This window comes from Polyodon spathula, chromosome 9, assembly GCF_017654505.1.
Source record: "Polyodon spathula isolate WHYD16114869_AA chromosome 9, ASM1765450v1, whole genome shotgun sequence".
Taxonomy (NCBI): Eukaryota; Metazoa; Chordata; class Actinopteri; order Acipenseriformes; family Polyodontidae; genus Polyodon; species Polyodon spathula.
This window is the reverse complement of record NC_054542.1, coordinates 7,413,438-7,434,446: the sequence shown is the minus strand read 5'-3', so window position 1 is coordinate 7,434,446 and position 21,009 is coordinate 7,413,438. Positions and strand designations below refer to the sequence as shown.

The 21,009-nt window shown below is 37.1% G+C and overlaps 1 protein-coding gene across 1 annotated transcript in view; it reads left to right on the top strand.

Moving 5' to 3' along the window:
• Positions 1-21,009, top strand: part of LOC121321263 (disks large homolog 2-like) — a 78,386-nt gene that overhangs the window by 2,713 nt on the left and 54,664 nt on the right. The window contains exon 2 of the mRNA XM_041260164.1: positions 7,668-7,721. Within this exon, the coding sequence (XP_041116098.1) occupies positions 7,668-7,721 (54 nt within the window). The remainder of the gene's footprint in view (positions 1-7,667; positions 7,722-21,009) is intronic.

The following is a 21,009-nucleotide window of genomic DNA, read 5'->3' as shown; positions in this document are numbered from 1 at the left end:
TGTGTTTGTCTCTCTATATCTAGAGAATCACAGCTGCGAGGTGTTTGTGTTTGTCTCTCTCTAGCTATTGAATCACAGCTGCGAGGTGTTTGTGTTTGTCTCTCTCTAGCTAGTGAATCACAGCTGCGAGGCGTTTGTGTTTGTCTCTCTATATCTAGAGAATCACAGCTGTGAGGCCTTTGTGTTTGTCTCTCTATATCTAGAGAATCACAGCTGCGAGGTGTTTGTGTTTGTCTCTCTCTAGCTAGAGAATCACAGCTGCGAGGCGTTTGTGTTTGTCTCTCTCTAGCTAGAGAATCACAGCTGTGAGGCGTTTGTGTTTGTCTCTCTATATCTAGAGAATCACAGCTGCGAGGTGTTTGTGTTTGTCTCTCTATCTATAGAATCACAGCTGTGAGGTGTTTGTGTTTGTCTCTCTAGCTAGAGAATCACAGCTGCGAGGTGTTTGTGTTTGTCTCTCTAGCTAGAGAATCACAGCTGTGAGACGTTTGTGTTTGTCTCTATATGTTGAGAATCACTTATTCAATTGTGATGAAACTTGCTCTGCAAGAGAACTGGGCAAATGTTTTTGCATCCTTGTGCTGAAAGAAAAGCAAGCACAGCTACTGTACTAGAAAGTGTAATCTTGTGTGGGAAAGAAGTCAGTTGGATAAGCATATTGTCCCTGATGTCCTGTGAAGGTCTGACATGAATCAGCCTCTTAATACCAAGGCCAATGAACAGCTCCTTACTTCATATCAATGGTGACATGCACAATGTTCAGACCTTTAGTGTAGAAGTGTGGTGGATTGACTGGACGGGAATCGACAAGGTTTGCAGTCTAATAAAGGACACTTGAACTGGGGGGCATGTCTAATGTATAAAGCTTTAATGAGTGTAATATTAATTTTCACTTTTAGATCTTATGCCAGTACTGTAAACTAGTGGTCATGTTCAAAATGCTGTAGTAATGGTTTTCTCACCATATTTAGCAGTCTGAGCAAATTTCTTAATTTTCATTATTCATAATGACTGATTTACTGTAGTCATATGTTTTACAGTAGGCTATTGGCTAATCAACCATAACTATTAAACATGCAATAGTACCGAATGTAGAAATACTAAAAGGAACTTTAATTCAGTGACAAAGCGTTTTCTTTTTTTTTTTTCAATACAATTGTCCAAATAAAATTTTAAATATTTATCCTCATACACAATAAATAACTAATGATAAATTACTGAAGAGAATGAACCTAGAGCATACACTTAGCCCAACACATGAGTGTGCCTAAATAGAGGATATGAGCAGAAGCAGGAACAGGTGTATTATGCAGCACACACTTTTGTGTAATTTCATTTGTTGTGCACGTGGCGTCCCTGACATGTATTTATTAATGTGTACAAGCTGCCGTCTACCCTGTGTAAGTGAGTTTCAGTCATGATAAGCTCTGATAAAGAGCTGATAGCACACAGCTGAGTAACATGTGCATCCTCATTCAATAATTACTAAGGAACCATTTTAAAAGTCACGTTTAAAAGATTAATCATTGAGCAATGGTCACGCATTCCTCCAGAACAATTTAAACACCTTGCAAGCCCATGGAATTAATTAGTGCCGTTCTGGATTCCCCTTGAGGGCCCAGCAGTATTATGGCAATTTTGTTTTTTGGAACCTTGGAAATGAGCTTTGCAAATATTGTACGACCTACTCCACAATGCACTTGCCCTTTTACTAAGATCGTTTTCATTATCTGCATCGACACAAAGCACAGCTACATACAGTTCATATCTCACATGGTCACATGGGGTAAACTTCGTGACATGGTGTGCACGGATTGGTGAGAAACCTTTCACCTCCATGTCAAGGTTATGGAACACCAGTCTGATCTTCTGTTTTTGATGTCCTTGTATTCGTGGAGCCAGTGGTACAATATTGATACACTTTTTTTTATAGCAACAGAAAAAAACTCGACTGGCTGCTGATTGTAGAATACATGATTCTGTTTACAATTTAGTATGCACCTTGAGGCCAAAGAATATTCCTAGCCATTTATTATTTTCATGCCGCAGAGAACGCTGTTTATAACTTTAAATCTTGAGCGCTGAACCTGATAGTATGTTTCTGACCAATTGGAAATGTGCGCAAGCATTTCAATCTACCAGCCACAACTGAAACTTTACATTCTCATTTTCACGTGGAAGGAAAATAGCGGAGAAGCATGCTGTGGAAGACCTTCTGTACGTAAGGAGGAATTCCCTTGAGCAAAAGGTTTGCCAGTTATAGTAATGATTCAGAATTAAAATACACTGGCAGTGTACTTTTAAGTAGATACAGTAATTAGCCTCATGTTTTAAGATTGGCTTCCTTGGTGGTTTTTAACTGTACTGCATAGCTCTTTGACTTAAAGACTTATGTTACTGTACTGTGAATTTCTATGGGCATTGCTACACCTGTTTCTATTGCTCAAATGGTTTACATGATCAGACAGGTGCTACAAGGTTACAGGTGCTACAAGATTAAGAATGACTTGAGAATTGCCTTGCGCTGCTCTGATACATTACATTAGTAAAACCATTACAAGTAAGACCAAGCCAATTAGAACGCCTTTATGAAGTCTTCCAAGATGCGCATGTGTGGAATTAAGAATGAATGAAGGGTTGCGTCGCTTGTCAGCATGGCAGGGGGATTTGGATTTGGAAGGTTTGTTTATGAAGTGGACACATACAGGCTCAAAGGTTCAGATGTCTCTTGTCATGCTTGCTCATCTCCAATGAATTGGCTGCTGTAAGGAATAGAGAGCAAGTCGCTGTGCAGTACTGGTGCTTTTTCCTGATGCTAATTTGAACCCTGGGGTAAAGTTATATACATGAATATATGAATGAAATAAACCCATTTATAAAATTTCCCTTGTTAGGCAAGCAGTATCACTTTCTTTTTCTTTTATAATAAATTTAGTCATCGCAACTTTTTTTTTTTTTTTTTTTATTTTCTCCCCAATTTAGTTGTGTCCAATTATTTTTAGGCTCAGCTCACCGCTACCACCTCTGCGCTGACTCGGGAGGGGGGCGAAGTCGAACACACGCTGTCCTCCGAAGCATGTGCCGTCAGCTGCCTGCATCTTTACACACTGCAGGCTCACCATGCAGCCACCCAGAGCTACAGCGTCGGAGGACAACGCAGCTCTGGGCAGCTTACAGGCAAGCCTGCAGGCGCCCGGTCAGGCCACAGGGGTCAATGGTGCACAGTGAGCCGAGGACACCCTGGCCGACCTAGCCCTCCCTACCCCGGGCGACGCTGGGCCAATTGTACCACCCCCTAGGAGCTTCCAGTCACGGTTGGCAGTGACATAGCCTGGATTCGAACTTCCAGGCTACAGGGCACATCCGCATGGAGCGCCTTTATTGGATGTGCCACTCGGGAGCCCCCTGGATCACTTTCAAGTGCTTGGGACCATGAGAACTGAGAAATTATTTTGTGCTCCCTAAAAAGGTTAATAATAAGTTTCCTTAAAGTAATTGTGTGGTATTATTATAAATTTATTTGATCATATTTAATTGTATATGCACATATTGAATTAATCTTAATAATTTCCTGGAAACATGAGGTGGTCATGTTTTTAAAGTCATGTTTGGCTTTCTGGACTTGTATCCTCTACCTCTACACATAGTAGTGTTCCTGTTGATGTCACAAAACAATGTATTGGCAATCAATAGGGAGCCTGAGTACTTTATAGAATCTATACAAACTGGGCACCAAGGTGTACTTTATTATGCAATTGGATGCATAGCATTCTAAACTATGGAATTGTATTTTAGTATAAAATTTTATATTTTGAGGAACTCCACATGTTTCAAATTCAAACCATTGAAGCACATTCATAGAATAATATAATCTACTTTAGTTTTTGCTGATAGACACAGCATATATAAGGCACTTGCAGCCTTTGATGTCCCAACATTTCCCTTTATTGAAATAGAGAATATATGTTAGCTTTTCTAATTACACTTACTGAAGTAAACCTAAATTCTTTTAAGCTCCCAGATAAACGAAAAACAGTAAATAGCTTAAGTATGTTAATCAAACATTTTCATTGTGCTGCCTTTAAAAAATAAATAAATAAATAAATAAATAAAAAACCTTTATTGCACAAGAGAAGGGATAAGAAAACAGATTCAATCAATCAATCAGTCAGTCAATCAATCTTTATTTTATATAGCGCCTTTCATAGTGGACCACCATCACAAAGCCTTTTACAAGATGCAGTAACAACAAGACAATGCATAATACATGATAGTAGCATGATACATGAAATAGTACATTAAATACAGTGGAAAGTGCATAATACATGATAGTAACATAGTACATAATACATGAAATAGTAGCAGCAACACAGCAGCTAATAGCAGATATCAGCCTTAAAGATCATAGAAAGCAAGAGAGAACAGGTGGATCTTGAGAGTTGATTTAAAGCAAGTGACAGTGGGAGCATCACCCACCAAAGCTGGAGAGAGTTCCGAAGAGTCGGAGCCATGAAGCTAAACGAGCGTTCTCCAAGTGTGGTGGACTTTTGCATGGGGATAACAAGCAGGCCAGGTGTGTTCTATTTCTAGGTTTATCACAGTGTTTCATATTCAGCCCTAGAGGTTTAAATTAAATATAAAAAGGTTCAGCTGCTGATAAAGCATTAATACTTATTTATATTTCTGTTTAATGTTTTATATACATTAGCAGTATATGAGAGAGAGAGAGAGAGAGAGAGAGAGAGAGAGAGAGAGAGAGAGAGAGAGAGAGAGAGAGAGAGAGACTTGATCAAAGTAGTTATTGTTTTTTGTTTGTATTTATTGTTATTTGTATGTCAGCTTATTATTTGTATTAAAATATCTTATAGCAGGAGTTCAACATGCGACCCCCGTCCCCCTTTACCTGATAACCACAAACCAGGAGTACCATACATACGAGATTCCAAGCATGACGCTGATTTAGGGCATTACTGTCTGGACAGCTGATCATGTCAGGAAGGTCAGATGCAGTACTCCCGTCGCAGTCACTATCAGACGGAAGAGCCTTTATCAACACAGGCACTATCGATTATGTTATACAGCTATACCAATAAGGATCCTCGAGTATGTTCAGCTGACGCACTTTACTGTACTTTTATGCCAGAAGTCTGGAATACTACTTCACTTTTGCTGCAATGACCATTTGTCATCTTCTTAATGTCTCCACCCATGATTTCACACATTAGATGCATATTCGGTGTCTGTGATGCGGCTGACTTCACTTGTTCAGTTAAAGATTCACTCTCTCTCTGTCTTGTTCTCCCTTTCTCACTCTCTGCTCCCTGACCGGTCACATTAGTCTCGAGGGACACTCGTCTTTAATGTGTGTTCAGACAGCTCTCGTTTGATCTTACTGCCTCCTTAGATATGGAGGGCCATTGTTACTGCAGGAAAGGAAGCAGAATAACCAGGTCAGAAATGTGTTGTGTTCCTCTTGATCCTGCAACATGGGTGCAGCTGCACTTTACCAGGCACACTTGGGACATTAGTACAGTAAGGCTGCAGGAGGAGTTATTAGGCAAAAAACAAAGGAACAAAAAAAAAGAAAAACAATTACTTGTCAGCATTCCGATTTGTGCATAATCTGAACTCCTGCTGTATGTGTGTATTTTATTCATTCTGTCAGCAGCCAATATTACCGTTGAGTTGTGTTCATAGCAATTTAGAAGGAGCATCTGTTACCCTTAGAACCTCAGAAGTGTTCTGCACCATCGCTCACAGTCCACATCATTAAGCTAGGTTACATATAACAGCTTTTCCCAATGTTAATTAGCCTTAGATCAAGGCATAGTTTCCTTAATTATAAATTGTATTCAGGCTTGAGCCATTTAATAATTAGAAAGGGCATATTCAGGTTAAGGAGCACAGTGTAATGAGGATTTTCTGGAAAAAGGAAAACCCTGTTTCCTGCCATGAACCATCCAGTACAAAACGATAATAGGAACAACAGCAACTAATAATATAAAGCACAGCATGCAGTATAGTGCCATTCACATAATAAATATCTTTTTACGGAGGCAGTGACTTATTGTGTAATTACAGGACATGCAACATTCATTGAATGTTTAAGCAGTATAACCAGATAAAGTCTCAATTTCCCTAATTTCCCTCGAGATTCCATTGCATCCGTTTCTAACAGCTAAGGGATGGCCTCCGATTGTGAATGACTGTCTTGTACTGCATGTGAGCAACATGTTGCCTCAGTTACACATAATAGATAATGATTTTATACAAAACACAGTTTATACTGGTTTGCCCTCAGAAACCAACTGTAGGTTTGTTCTTTTCTTGGGTAGTGTGAGCAATTTGTGTGTTTTTTATGCATTTTTGTGGTTTAGTTTCCACTTTTCCTTCCTTTTCTTTTTTATTTTTAGTCTTGACAGCTGTTTTTCCATCGGGTATATTTTGTTACCTTTCAAGAGTAAGTAGCGGGGTTCAGAAAAATATAGCGTTACACATCCTCACTTTATACACTTGTAACGTTAAAGTCTGTTTCAAAGCTCTTTCAAAATATCTGCTCTAGTGCATTGATAATAGTGTACGGATTATTGCCCACATTGTCAAACAGGTAACACAGCAATAACGACCCATGATGTGGTACGGAACAAAAAAGCAAGAGAACTTGTTATGTTGTCTGTTTTTTTTATTGCTCTTCCAGCAGTGATTTAGAGGAGAAATCTCAAACCGAAGTGCAGTAGAGAGGACATTTTCAAAAGAGATTTGAGCTGTTATTCAGGTCATTATTTAAGGCTTATTCTGTATGGTGAACATCTTTAATACGCTTAGTTTGGTCTTCATGGCACCCTGAATGATGTGCTGAAATTATTCAGTAATAGAAAGAAGGCTGTCATTCCAGGCTTTGCTGTAAGCCTTATTAGAGAAACCTGACCTTTTGGTCCCTTGTCTAATTTAGCTAAGGGCAGGTACAGCATTTCTAAATAAGCTCATGGTAAAATCTGGAATTGCTCAAACTGCATTGCAGTGAAAGACCAACTGGAGTTCTTTTCCTGAAACTAAGCTATCGGCAATATGTAATTTGCATACATTTAGGAAAGTAAGCAGCCTACCCTACAGTACATACGTGTGCATAACATACACGCTACACTGGCTTTTCTTTAGAAGGTTTGAACAGATAAAAGGGGCAACAGTGTTTCAACACATTGTGTAGAGTGCCGTTCCTTTCGGAAGTCTATTATTCAGAATGTTTTAAATGTCATTTTTGCTGTCTTGGATACTGTCTCCACGGAGTGTACTACAGTACTTCTGATCATTTACAGAAAATAACTTGCAACAGAGAGAATCAGTTTAATATACATTATTACAGCATCTCGATTGAAGAGGTACCCTTATAAAAACGTACTTCGGTAAATTTGCACTGTAATTTTGCTGGTGTCCCATGGTTATACGATGGCTTTATTGTAGTTTAACATGATTTTCCATATTTTTTCGCCATGCTTACCTATGCATTCACTTGGTTTTGTTACACTTTGTGTGGTATACTTTTATAAGGGCCATTACAGAGAGATTCTCACCTCTAATAAAATATGCTTCATAAATTCTGTAATATCTTTTTATAGCTCCAAATACTACTTCTTACACTTCTTTTTTTTTTATATATATTTTTATAGGCAAGCCCTCCTCCTATAATTGTCAACACAGAGACGCTGGACAGTGTGCCATATGTAAGTAACCTCATTCTTTGCTTGTGTTCTATAATACACAGTATACATTTACTGTTATTTTATATTGAAATATTGTAGTCTGATTTATGATGAAAGTTGACCTTGTTTGAGGAATACTATCAGTCCATAAAGTTTGTTTTTTCTACTGCTTCTGTAACTGATCTCTCTTTTTTTCATTAAAGTGAAGTAGCAGATTCAGTATTTTGTTGAGTTTCATTTGCCACAGTCCTCTAAGTACAGTACACACACACACACACACACACACACACACACACACACACACACACACACACACACACACACACACACACACACAGAGTAAAAAAAAATAAATACATTGATGAGAATTTAAACTCCCAAACCAAACTATAAAAATACCATTTGATGCATGGCCTAATATCGCTTCCATGTTGTGGTCTTGAGGTTTTGAGATATTGGTTAATGCATTAAGGTGCTAGTTTCATATTCAGCACACAACTGTATTTTGTTATCAAGTTCGATTGTGTGTCACATTAAAACAACAACAAAAAAACCTCTATATTTAGATCTCCATGCATTCACGAGGTGCAGGATTATTTTTCAATATGTGTGCCTGTGCTAAGAGAGAATGTGGCAGTGTATTTAAAATATTTAAGAAGCCATATGACAAAAATTGAACTGACACAAACATTGGCATAATTAGTGAAAGTTATGCAGTTTTTTTTAGGAGTGATTGATTTGAAATGAGTACCTTCAGTAAATATCAATTAAAGAATAATCACTGGGGTTCTGAAAAATATTTCGGTATAAGTCCCCACGTGTTTCTACAACTTTTTACACTTGTAAGTTTAATGACTGTTTCAATGCTCTTTTCAAAATGGCCACTCTAGTGCACCGGGGTTTGAGATCTGTCCTCTAAATTACTGCAGGAAGAGCGATAAATAAACAAACAAACAAAAAAAAAACAAACAAGCGCTCTGGCTTTTCTGTTCCGTACCACATCATGGATCATGTTTGCTCTGTTTCCTGTTTGACAATGTTGACAATAATCCTTACACTATCAGTGCACTAGAGCGGACATTCTGAAAAGAGATTTGAAACAGACTTTAAGGTTATAAGTGTAAAAAAGTTGTCAGGACGTTAACAATGAAAAGAAAAATTACAGGTACGTTATTTAAACAGTTGTATCAACACGCGGGGACATGTGACAGTATATTTTCCAGAACCCTGCTACTTACTCTCTAAGTACCTGTATTAAAAAAACAGGCAACATTAATACAATTGAAATATGAAATGTTATATAAATATGCATTTAGAAAACTAGAACATTTCTTTGAAAATCCTCAGAAACATGCAATTTTGTAAAGAATTGGTTGGGTACTACTCCACTGCGACATTTTCCTTAAAAAAAACTGTATCCAAGAGTGCTTAATACTTGACATAAAGCTGTCAAATTGGAGAGCTACTGCTCCTGGTGGTACATAGATCGTCTCTGTATGTATATATATATATATATATATATCTATATATATATATATATATATATATATATATATATATATATATATATATATATATATACACTAGTTTCAGATAGTAGATTAAAGGGCTGTTTCATTTTCTCTATCACACTGTAAAGGATTGGTTCCTCATTATTATCCTCACATTTGTAAGTTTTCAGCCCTGGTTTGCATCAACCATCTAGCCCTCGTTACCCCTAACAAGGCTGTTGATTCAATCTTGTGATTAAATTGTTGTTAAAGATTGTTTGGAGAACAATCCGTTTTATAAACAAAATACCGTAAATGTTATTCTGATTACTTAGGTCTCCAAAATGGGTTTGAGACGCCTGGTGTTAATTAAAAGATGATAATTGCACAACCTCAAAGACACGCAATATAATCATTTTCTAAAAAAAAAGGTAAAGTAAATTACATTTAAACCCACAAAGCAATTACTGAGCTGACAGCACTCTGTGTACCTCAGAGCTACCTACCTCTGCGAATGATACCTCTGTGAGTGCTACCTCTTTCCAGGGGGCAAAGCCATAACCCGTTTTCCCTCAAATAAATTAATCTGATGGTTAACTAGAAGTGGTCTAATTAAGAAAGACTAAAATGGGATTTTAATTCAAAATGCTCTGCCAGAAGATACGTTATTTAAGAGTGGAATTTGTTTCACATGACATGTTCTTACTTTTTTTTAATGGTGTTTTCGATCGATCTTAGTGGGTCTTATTTTACTTTCTTATCTCATCTGAGTTCAGGAGTTGCTGTTCAGTTTTAGTTGCCTGCCATAGACATACGTACAATAGGCTTTGGGTTTTTCAAGCATAGTATTGGTATTGCTTAGGGGACTACTATATATTGATTACATTTTCATGACACGGTGTGATTTAATATTTAATATGCTGCACTTGGATGTAATTCATCCATGTTCCTTACAGATGAATTTCATCATAAAAGAATGTAAGGATGTGCAAGAAACAGTGTGAACGTGTCTAATTGACAAAGGCTATGAAATTACTAGTTACAAATATTGATTAGCTTTGCATGCAAGTATCTCTTCGTGGCTCTGTCCTGTTTATGAGGCACCTTGTCACGCAGAGTTGGATTTGTATTTGCCATTCACTTTCATTGGGATTCCTCTGATAACACAATATGGTACAGTTTTGATAAACAATCACCACAAAGAGTCCACTGACAGCAGCTTGACGCCGAGCCAAAGGACTCATTCGGTTAGTCAGAGCGAATGCAGAAATTAACTGACTGAACTTCAAACAAGGAACAACCCCAGCACTTGTCATACAGTATACTAGCTTTAACCAGAACAAGTGCTGTTGAAAACAACTGTCTTGAGTTTCGTCCACTCGAAAGACTGTTCTCTATATAAATTGTATTGCATATTTTTTTTTTTATATATCCAGATTGCTGACAAAACTGTAAAATGCGTGAAAGGCTTCTTAAGTTCGGTGTTCATCGCAGCTTCTGTGAACTATTCACTTACAAAACAGTTCAATTAAATGTCTGCAAACGTCTTGAGGAATGTCATTTATTCTGTGTGGCCACTCAAAGCCCTCTGCATTGAGTCTTATTTTAAATCTTTAAGCAATGGATAACTTTGCAAAACCCTAACCTTAAGATAACTAGTGAAATAGTTTCATTGCCTTTGCCTATTACCTTTCCCTGCCTTGTATTGGTTTTCCACTAGCTGTTTATAAATAAATTCAGAACATTATTACTAAATGGCACTTACTTTACGTCATCTGTTCTCTATTTGTTCTTCTTTCTTCTCGCGTTGTAATTTAGTACAGTCGAAGGGCATCTTTCATCAGACCTAATTTATCAAAGCTTGTGCTACCTTGCCATTTAAAATACCCCCCTCCAGTTGTATTGACTTTAGAATAATAACCTTCAGTTTCTATATGTATGTAAGATCTCTGCACAAGCTAGAGAATAACCCCTCTAATCGCACATTCCACTTGCACACCTCAGTTATAATAGCCTTCGATCCAGCCACCTCATCAAGATGGTGTTTGTTCTTCCACATGTCAGCAATATTCTATAAGATTATTTGTGGCAATTAAATTATAAGCCACTGTTTTCAGACCTTCATCTCAATGGTGTATTTGCTTTGACCCAAGTTCACTTATACACACCATGGTGGGGCCATAGTTTCCTTTTGTTTCTTAATATTTCTTATTCAATCTTAAAGAGAATAAAATGTCCTCTCTTGATTCACAAGCACACGTTTTCTGTCATTGTCAAGACTGGCCCCCGTTGGGATACCCTAAAAAGTAGGACATAAAATATAACTACATCCTTTCTGTTCTTGCCCTGCAGTAACAAAGGATTCTGTGGTTTCAGAAAACGGTGTGCTAAGTTGTTTTTATTCTATGAAGCAAAGTTAATAAGTGGGTCTATGAAACATCCCTGGAGGAATGCACCAGATGGGTTATTATAGAGTTAAAGAGCAGCACCATATAGATTTGCCATTGTTTAGAGCATTATAATCCTGTTTGGGATCATATATTGTTCTATTGAGAAGAGGGAAAAGGTTAAACGCATATTTGGCATGTTATTACCTTCCATTAGTTTTATTACTATTTTTTTAAATTTTTGTAGAGATTAATGGCATCGTTCGGAAAAATTATACTGTAATTATATGACTACTGTAGGTAAAATGAACTGATTTATCCACCTGTTTATCATCTTCATCTGCTGTAATTACTGCACTGTTTTCTATGTTTTTCCAACATGTGAACGCATGCACATTGGAAATGGAATCTCCCTAGTTAAATAAGGCACATTCCTAATGCGCTAGAGGTACTGATTTGTTGCAGATGACAGAAAAGAGTGCTGATAAAACTCAAACAAGGGCACAAGTATAATAGAACGTAACCCTTTCCCAGTTTCATCTAGACTTGTAAATGTTAGGTACCTGTATTTGAAGTACTACATATCTTGCAAATGTAATTTACCTTCAACTTTATACACGCAGTTGATAAAAGCAAGGGTTGATTTGATTAACCTCGCCAGAGTTTAACCACAGCTGGATTTTACTGCGCTGTGGTTATCCTGGGATTACCCCTTTAAAACAGGTTTGCTGATGCAGCCCAGAGGAAATTCCCAATGCTTTAAAATACTCCAGTAAAATCCAGACTTATCCTGGCAGGCTTGATCAAATAAACCTGAAATATTTTGGCTAATGTTTGTATCTACAGCTATGGCAAAAAAGTTTTTGCAGCACCTAGAATTTTAGGATTGAGACATCATTAAAATAAATAAATAAATAAATAAAAAGCTTAATATGACTGCGAAACAGAGCTGAAAGGGTTTGGTGATTGAGACCCTTAGGGAATTTCTCAAGTATTTTGGAAGGACATGCCATCTCTTGCTCGTTATTTTTTGTAGAACCTCCCTCTACTTCCTCCAGAACAGAATTAGGGCCTCATTCACTAAACAGCGGTAAATGACCAGAATTACCGCACGGCAGGGTGAAGCCGCAATGCTTGCAAAAATGAACCATAGGTAGCTCTATTCACTAAACTAATTATATGCACAAATAAAGCGAGCTAAATGGTTAATTTGCAAGTTGCCACAACAGGTGGAATTCAGCGAGAGAGCACTATCGCTATTGGAAAACGATTTTTACCATTGTTTTACACTGCAAGCTAATAAATCAACACTATTTAAACAACCATTTTAAACTTCCCGTCTTGGACTCACATGTTACGTCTTTGCTCTGTATTTAGGAATTCACCAATCATGAAGCTGGTATTTGTTTGACCCCGTTACCGTAGGAACCAAATGCACAACATTGATGCCAGACAGCTACTGTAGTGCTGCTTCTACTTGATACATGTATGAAATTAACAGGGGAGGTGAAGAGTAATGTAAAGTACTGTAAGGAATATAACATGCATATTTTTCACACTAAGTAACATATTTTTCTTTGAAATTCGTGATCTCGTTAATTTTCTGGGGCCCTACATATAAGGCTAGTGTGAGCTGTACTCAATATGTATACTCACTTCCTGACCCTTTTTCTCGCTATCCTGTGCAGCTTTTCAGTTGCTTCTGTGACACCACCTGGTTCAATAAGTGTTACTTTTAACACACACTGAGGCACCTAGTAAAGTTAGCACCCTTAAAGTGAATATGGTTTGCATATCAAATATCTCCCTCACTGTATTTTGCGATGTGATTTGCATACATTTCCACACATTAACATTATTCATTATATTTTAATGACTCGAACATGGTACTTTTCCACGCGCTAGGTTGCCTGCCACTGGTTAGTGAATACAGCAGGTGTGGAAAGCACACAGTAAAGGGGCTTACTGCTTGCAAAACACTTTCCCGCTGTTTAGTGAATGAGGCCCATAATTAGTTATCAGTGGCTTGGCATTTCAAAAACTGTATTTTATTAGTGTCCCAACGTTTAGCACTCATTTGTTCAAATATCTTTATAGCCTCTTGTTTATTATTTTTTTGGTTTTGGTTGAGCTGACTCTATAGTATATTACTGGTACATAATACCAAGGGGCTGATGACTGTTTACAGAATGTGTTGTAGTAAATGCTTGGTCTATAGACCAAGTAAATTGTTCATCATGTAATCTCTGCTGGATTCAAAAACAATGTGATACAACCAGCTGTACAAAGAGCTCTTACTGGGCACACATTAAAGTAATGCTCTTTGAAGAAATCAATTCTTAGAATTGTATTAGCATTTCATATTTCTACAGTAAACCATTAAAATTGATTCTTTTTTTTTATAGGAGGACAAAAATTATATGTAGCTAGTATATAGTATAATTTAAAAACATTCTTAATTGATTGAAATAATATGTACTTTTTGATACATATTTTGTTTTTCAACCATGACAAAAAAAATGGATACCTCCGATTTTTGCTTGTAAACTGCTTCAATAATCATCTTCTGTTTAATGTAGAAGACATCTCAGCAAATTGATAATCTTCCCATGCTCTTCCGTTGGTGTGGTTGCTGGTGTTATGACATGTGTCAATCCTCAGGGAATGCCACTGAACAGTACCAGTGCATATCCTGCTTGTTGCCTAATATTTTGAAACTTATACTATTAAAGTTGAACTGTACTAAAAAAAATGAAATTAAAATCCCAGGAGGGGTTCAGTGTGTCTGTGTTCGGACACTTTACTCATCTTCGTTGAGTAAACTGGACGTGAAAGATTCTGACCGATGCACGTCTTTAAAGTTAGTCTGACAGAGGAAATAAGTTTGACTGCTGATAGTCTATTCTTTCACTGTATATTTAAAACTGCTCAGCTGTGTCTTTGTGCTTGAAATAACACTGATTCTAAGATTCAGAGTTTGGGTTAAAAATATTAATAATAAATTGAGCTAATATAATGCACACCCTGTGCAAACTTGCATGACTGAGCTGTCTTATGCATACCCCGTGGAAACTGTCAAAACAGTCTACAGCATACACAAGTATACTGTGCACGTGTACTCAGCATGCATTCTCTTAAAAGTTGTCTTAATACCAGATGTAAAATAGTAGATGAGTACATTGTGGCTATTTACACCTTTGAAGGCTGTTTGTGCAATGCTATTGAGAGCAGGAGAGTGGTCCTGATAATGGTCCCATCTCTCTGTTTTGCAATATTATTATGGGGTAGATGCAAGGATACGCGCAATGTGATTTGCGGGTGCAAAACCCCCATAATGTGATGCTAAAAATGCAGTGTATGTAAAGAATGGTATTTACCTGGCGTTCTGCACCCGCTATCAAATTTGCCTTTTGACCTCATTAAACCATTAAAATGATATTGACATGCATTCAAATGAAGAAAAGAGCATGGAATTGGGCAGGTTCTGGTTACTAAGCGGGCACAACCATTATAATGTGATGTAAGGATTTTGCCTTGCACTTGCTGATCCTCCAGAAACTTTACAACTCCTCTTACAAGGTGCAAACCATTTTAGAAGCGAGTAATTAAGAGCTGTATAAAAGCTCACACCTGCAGGGACCTGTCATTGGATTCAGGATGGCTGCTGTGGTACACTTCCTGATGCGGTGACACTTGGCTCTTGTTGAGGTGAGGCAGGAACACGTTCGGAGGAGAAGGGCAAGACAAAGAAGACCCCGCATATTCAACCCCGGGGTCACATGGTCACTTTGTTTGGGATGCTGGAGGATGTGGTGCTAAAGCGTTATTGTCTCACTCCGCAGGTCATCCTAGACCTAATAGCTGAACTGAGGGATGAGCTAGACCCTAGAGTGACCTCAGCCATAAGGACTCTCGGCTCCTTCTTAGAAAACATTTCTTTTCCGTGCACCAAGGGACTTTGCTGCTCTTATTTTGACATTATTATTTTTTTGGTTTGCATTTTTGTGCTCCACAAATGTCTTCATACAGCGCCTACTGCTCTCTGTACTCCTAACTGTACGATTGTTGAGTGGCGATTCCGCCTGAGGCATGATTCCCCTCTATGACAAAAAATCATTTAAATCATAGACATCCCCTGGTGTTTATAATTAAAAAATGCTGTGCCCTAAATACAAAATTCAGTATCTCAAACTTAATGCAAGAATGTGGCTGGAGGCTGGCTGGCTGGCACAGTTAGTTTTGTATGAATGTTTCCTTTCTGGCTACAGCAGTGTTTTTTAGAAAGTTTTTGCCCTTCATTTCACTCCATCTGGGTCTTCATTCTATTCCTAGAGGCACGCAGTTAATAAATTACACACAGTATGCACGTTAAGCACCACACCTGGTAGTTAAGCAGCCACATCACTTATCAATTTGCTTGAAGTCATCCTTTATTTTCTAACTTTAGTTAATGTATTAGCTAATTGCTGATTTCTTATAATTTGGTTTAAATCTTTTATATTATTATTATTATTATTATTATTATTATTATTATTATTATTATTATTGAGATTGGCTTTTGTCTGAATAAATGATAACCACCACTGTAATCAGTCTGAACCAAACATAAAACCCAAAACAAAGAAGTAGTTGAAAATCGTTCCTCATATTGGATGTGTTGTCTCGTATATTTTGTATTTCATTGTTGGTGCTTCCCTCTAGTGTCTTCTCTAACGGTTCCGAGCACAAACACATTTTGCTTGCTCTGTAGAAGGTCAGTTTGAAAGACAGTATGTTTTCCTTCAACATACTGTAGTTTTCCTTCCAGAATATTTCGTTACACTGATTTATCAACAAAAATAACTATGAGGTCAACTGAACACCATTCAGATTTTGCATAACAGTTTTGTAATGTTACAGTGGCAAGTACAGATACAGTGGGGAACAGTTTAGAACAATTTTGTGCAGACAAAACTGCATTTAACCTATCAAAACAGTATCCTGCTTTAATTATTTAAATATTAACACATTTTTCCTAGTCTGTTGTTAAAAACAATATATTAATATTTATCAGACATTTATTGAAATTCATCAAAATAAAAGAAGATTGAGTAAACTGTACAATAAAATAGATGCAGAATTGGAGGTATGCAGGAAATATGTTAGTTATTAACTATCAGCTAAGTTGGATATCGATTTAAGTAATATGGTTGAACATTGTGTTGTTTCCTTTGAAATGAGACAATACAATTCAATTACTTGAGGATGAAACCATGATGGGTATTAAAATTTACACAGTGTAAAATATTTAAGGCTATACATATTGTTTACATTTTGAACAGTGTCCTTTTAAAATGATAAAAACCAGTTGCGTTATGAAAAACTGAAAATTGAAAAATTGAGATTTAATACAGTCCCTGGGACAATCCTATGTATTTTGCTATAAGTGAGGTGTTCCCACTGTCTAGCTAGTCAGGAACTCACTATTTTAAATTGAATAGAAGTTTGTTGCATAATATACCACATCTGGTTAAAACAGTGCCTTTCCGTATAGCTGTACTCATGATTTACAGTATAAAATTCAAACTATTGTTCTGTATTTGTACTGATATATATAGTATCACTGTCTTAAGATGGTCAGCTCTTCTTATGAAAACAATCATATAATTACTTATCATAGATTTGCCACCACAGTAGCTCTCTTCTATATATCTGTAGTTTTGTGCCAGTGGTAATGGAAAGTAACCCTGGTGCTGAGATTGGTATAGTAAGAGGGGCTTCTTGATACAGGAGAAGTGACAGACCAACATGACCAGTACTTCAAAGAGACAGGGACAGAAATCTGATGAAGTCTGCACCACCTAGTCAAGATGATCAAGGAACACTGTCAGAGTGGCATGTTTCTGTGCTCTGAAAGCATTAGGGATGGTCTTTTAGTACCATGTTTTACCGCCTCTGGTTTTGCAGATTCAGCACCTGCAGTAGCTTGATACATAAAACTGAACTGCTAATTGGGAAAATAAATCACAAGTGAAGTGGGGGGTGGAGAGATGGTATTGCATTTTTTATTTTTTTTATTTAAGAGGGTTGATCCCTCATAAGCAGCCCTTGTTTCTGTTGGTTTGTAAGGTATTTTGATTTTCATGGAGTATGTCAGAGACTGGAGCTTGTATAGTGGTTCAGAGCTTCCTATCTTGCAACTGAGTAAATAGACCATAATTGTTATGAAAGTGCATATATATATATATATATATATATATATATATATATATATATATATATATATATATAAAATTGTGGGACACTCTTTCTACTTGTCCCTTTTCCTTGTGATTTTGGCAGTTTTGCACACTATTTAAAGATTCCTCACACCTAGAATTTCCTAAATGATATAAACTAGCGGAGTGGGTAATGGATAAGGCATTACTATTCCTCAGCTTATCCAGACATATCATTACAAATTGAACCTTTAATTCACTGTGCAGCTTGACATCATTTTAAACCCGGGCACTGGTGCATGCCGCACCATCACTTACTATTTTAAGCTCTGATGTAGTTCCATGAGTCGTGGTACTGAAGTTGGCAAACTTATCTGCACAGTATTAGTACCAGTGTAATGTGTTTGGGTGAATTACGGTAATTAACATTCATTTGTCTAGAAGCCTGTTGTTGCCATGACACCAACCTACATTATTGGACTTATTAAACAGTGCAATGCTAATTTGAAAGTAATTGAAATAGTTGATTTTATCAGGTTTAAAGCAGTGTCATGTGAAAGGTGCAGACGAGGTAAAGAAATGGAAGAAAGTAATTAATTAATTAATTAAAGTAAACTTAAACGTGATTGTCGGTCACTGCAACTTTAACATTTATTTATGAATTATGCACAGCAGCCATGCTATTTCTTTTTGTACGAATTAAAATTCTTGTTCAACAAACAAATACAAATCTGTGCTTTTTAATTCTGTAAAACAAATGAGGCAATGTCTAAAGTAGACATAACTTTTAGTTGAGTGACAATGAAGGTTTCATTTTCAAGGATCTGAGAATATACGAAATGCCCTTGATGGGTAAATTTGTCATTCACGAAGCGATTTGGTCAGGAAGTTGCACAACTGAACTTGATGTGTTTGACCTGAAGGAAGACTATCTAACAATGCTGAAACTTCTTATCAGAGGATGCATCCACTACATGTTAGGAAAAGAGGGCCACCTTATCATTGGTGAGTAGTGGCGCACCTACTGAATGCCGTGGTATCGCTGAAGAAATTATCATCTCATCTTTAAAAATATGCTAATTTTAATGAGCAAGACATCTCACAAGGATAATGGTACCCCGCAGTGTTCTCCTTTTTCTAGGAAAGCAGTACAACTCACTCTCACTGCTTTCTTTCTGAAAATGCTGTGGGACCATGAATATGATCCACCTCTATGCGGAATGACTGTATATGAGATTTTCTATTCATTTTACCCTAAGGACTGACAAGAACAACACTGCATTGAATATTGTTCCTGTCTCGAGAACACTCAGGAAAATACTTTCTAAGGTAATGCTCCACCCAGTCATTCAGCATTGTTAGTAAATGAATCATATTCAGGGTACCACTGAGCTTGTGAGATGGATTGCTCATTAAATCCTTAGTAGGGATACCAATATATTTTGTGAGCAAGTAGTGTGAGTGAAGTTATCCTGCAACAAGTTATCCAGTTGTGCTGCTTCGGGGTACCATTCTACTTGTGAGATGTATTTAAAGAGATGATTATCTTTTCAGGGCTACCAAGATATTTCGTAAGTAAAGGGTCTGAGTGAGGAAAAATGGTCAATACAATCCCCAGCCCTAGTCTTGCTGTAAATCATTTGTTGTTGCCATAATTTGTGCCAGTAGTGTGTGTGTGTGTGTGTGTGTGTGTGTGTGTGTGTGTGTGTGTGTGTGTGTGTGTGTGTGTATATATATATATATATATATATATATATATATATATATATATATATATATATATATATTTTTATAATAGGTATAAACCTGTTCAAATCCAAAAATAGGCTCTGATGTGTAGATAGTTGGATTCTAAATATATCAATGCCAGCAAAAGCAATGCCCTAGATATAGGGTGTGATGAATTGCTTTGGTGCATGTATATGGGGTATCCAATAACTTTATTAAATATCGGATTTCCGGCTTCCATGTCTGGAGATGTCACAGCTGGGTGATTTCATTCCACAGTGGGCGTGTGTCGCATGCAATGGTGTTGGAGTTCCATTGATTCTCTGCCAGCGTCGTCTTATCTTTTCATGATTTCTTCTAGTCCAGTAAGCCATCAGTCACCTGTTCACTCTGTTCAACACTGTCCACGTCGCTACACAATTTAACAAAGAATATTGGTTTGGTTTGGAGTCCAGGGAACCTGTTTTTAAAATTACTTAATACACACCTCTCACTACTTTCTAGTAATGAGTAACAAGAACAAAAAAAAAAAAAAAAAAAAAAGGTTTTATAAAAAACGGCAGAGCTATCGCTTCTTGACTTGAAGTTCTGTACCTGAACATATTGTTTTCATCCAAATTACAGGCCACAAGGAACAAAAATGATGCACATTGATTGGAGTATGCAAATGCTATCCTTCTCGAGATAATTAGGTCATATCTTGAGGGGAGCGAGATTTAATGGGCACATTTTCTTAACCTTAAAAATCATCACTGCAATATCTTCAATTTCTGTATTCTTCCCAGTAAATAGTCTTCAGAAGTAAAACCTGTGTTATTTTAACATGTTTTGATATGGAACAGACTGTTATGCAAGCAGAGATCAAACAGTTAAGATGTTTTTTTGTAATGTATGTCTGTAATGTCAGTCATAATGATTATTTTTTTCCCAGCTCTTTTGTGGCAGTAGGTGATTTTGATGGCTTTCCACAATGCATGCTTTAATATTATATGTTCTACTTCAAATATAATTTTTGGCAGCAGTTTTCACTTGTGGGCTACCTTTTAAAGAAATGCTAGGAGTAACATATGAAGCTGTATCTCTCCCTGTAATGCTTCCTTTAAAGAATTTGTACCCAGTTAATTATTCAGTCCCCTAAAGAGTGTAGTCCTATTTCTAGTAGTTTGATTAATATTGGTTCAGCTGCAGCATGTTGTTCTTGAAGAGAGAGAGAGAGAGAGAGAGAGACTCATTATTCTGAATTTTCAGATGACCTTCCAACACAGCCTGCATAAAACCAGGGTCCTACACCTGCATGACAAACTTTGACTCTGAGCCCGTCTCAATTTTGACCTTCCCTTTACAATCGCTGCTGCATTTGCACTGTATGCTATAGATTAATCCCATACATTCGTGTTGTTCAGAATCCTTGTAGGATTTTTTGAGTGTGTGTGTGCATGCGTGCGTGCGTGCGTGTGTGTGTGTGTGTGTGTGTGTGTGTGTGTGTGTGCGTGCGTGCGTGCGTGCG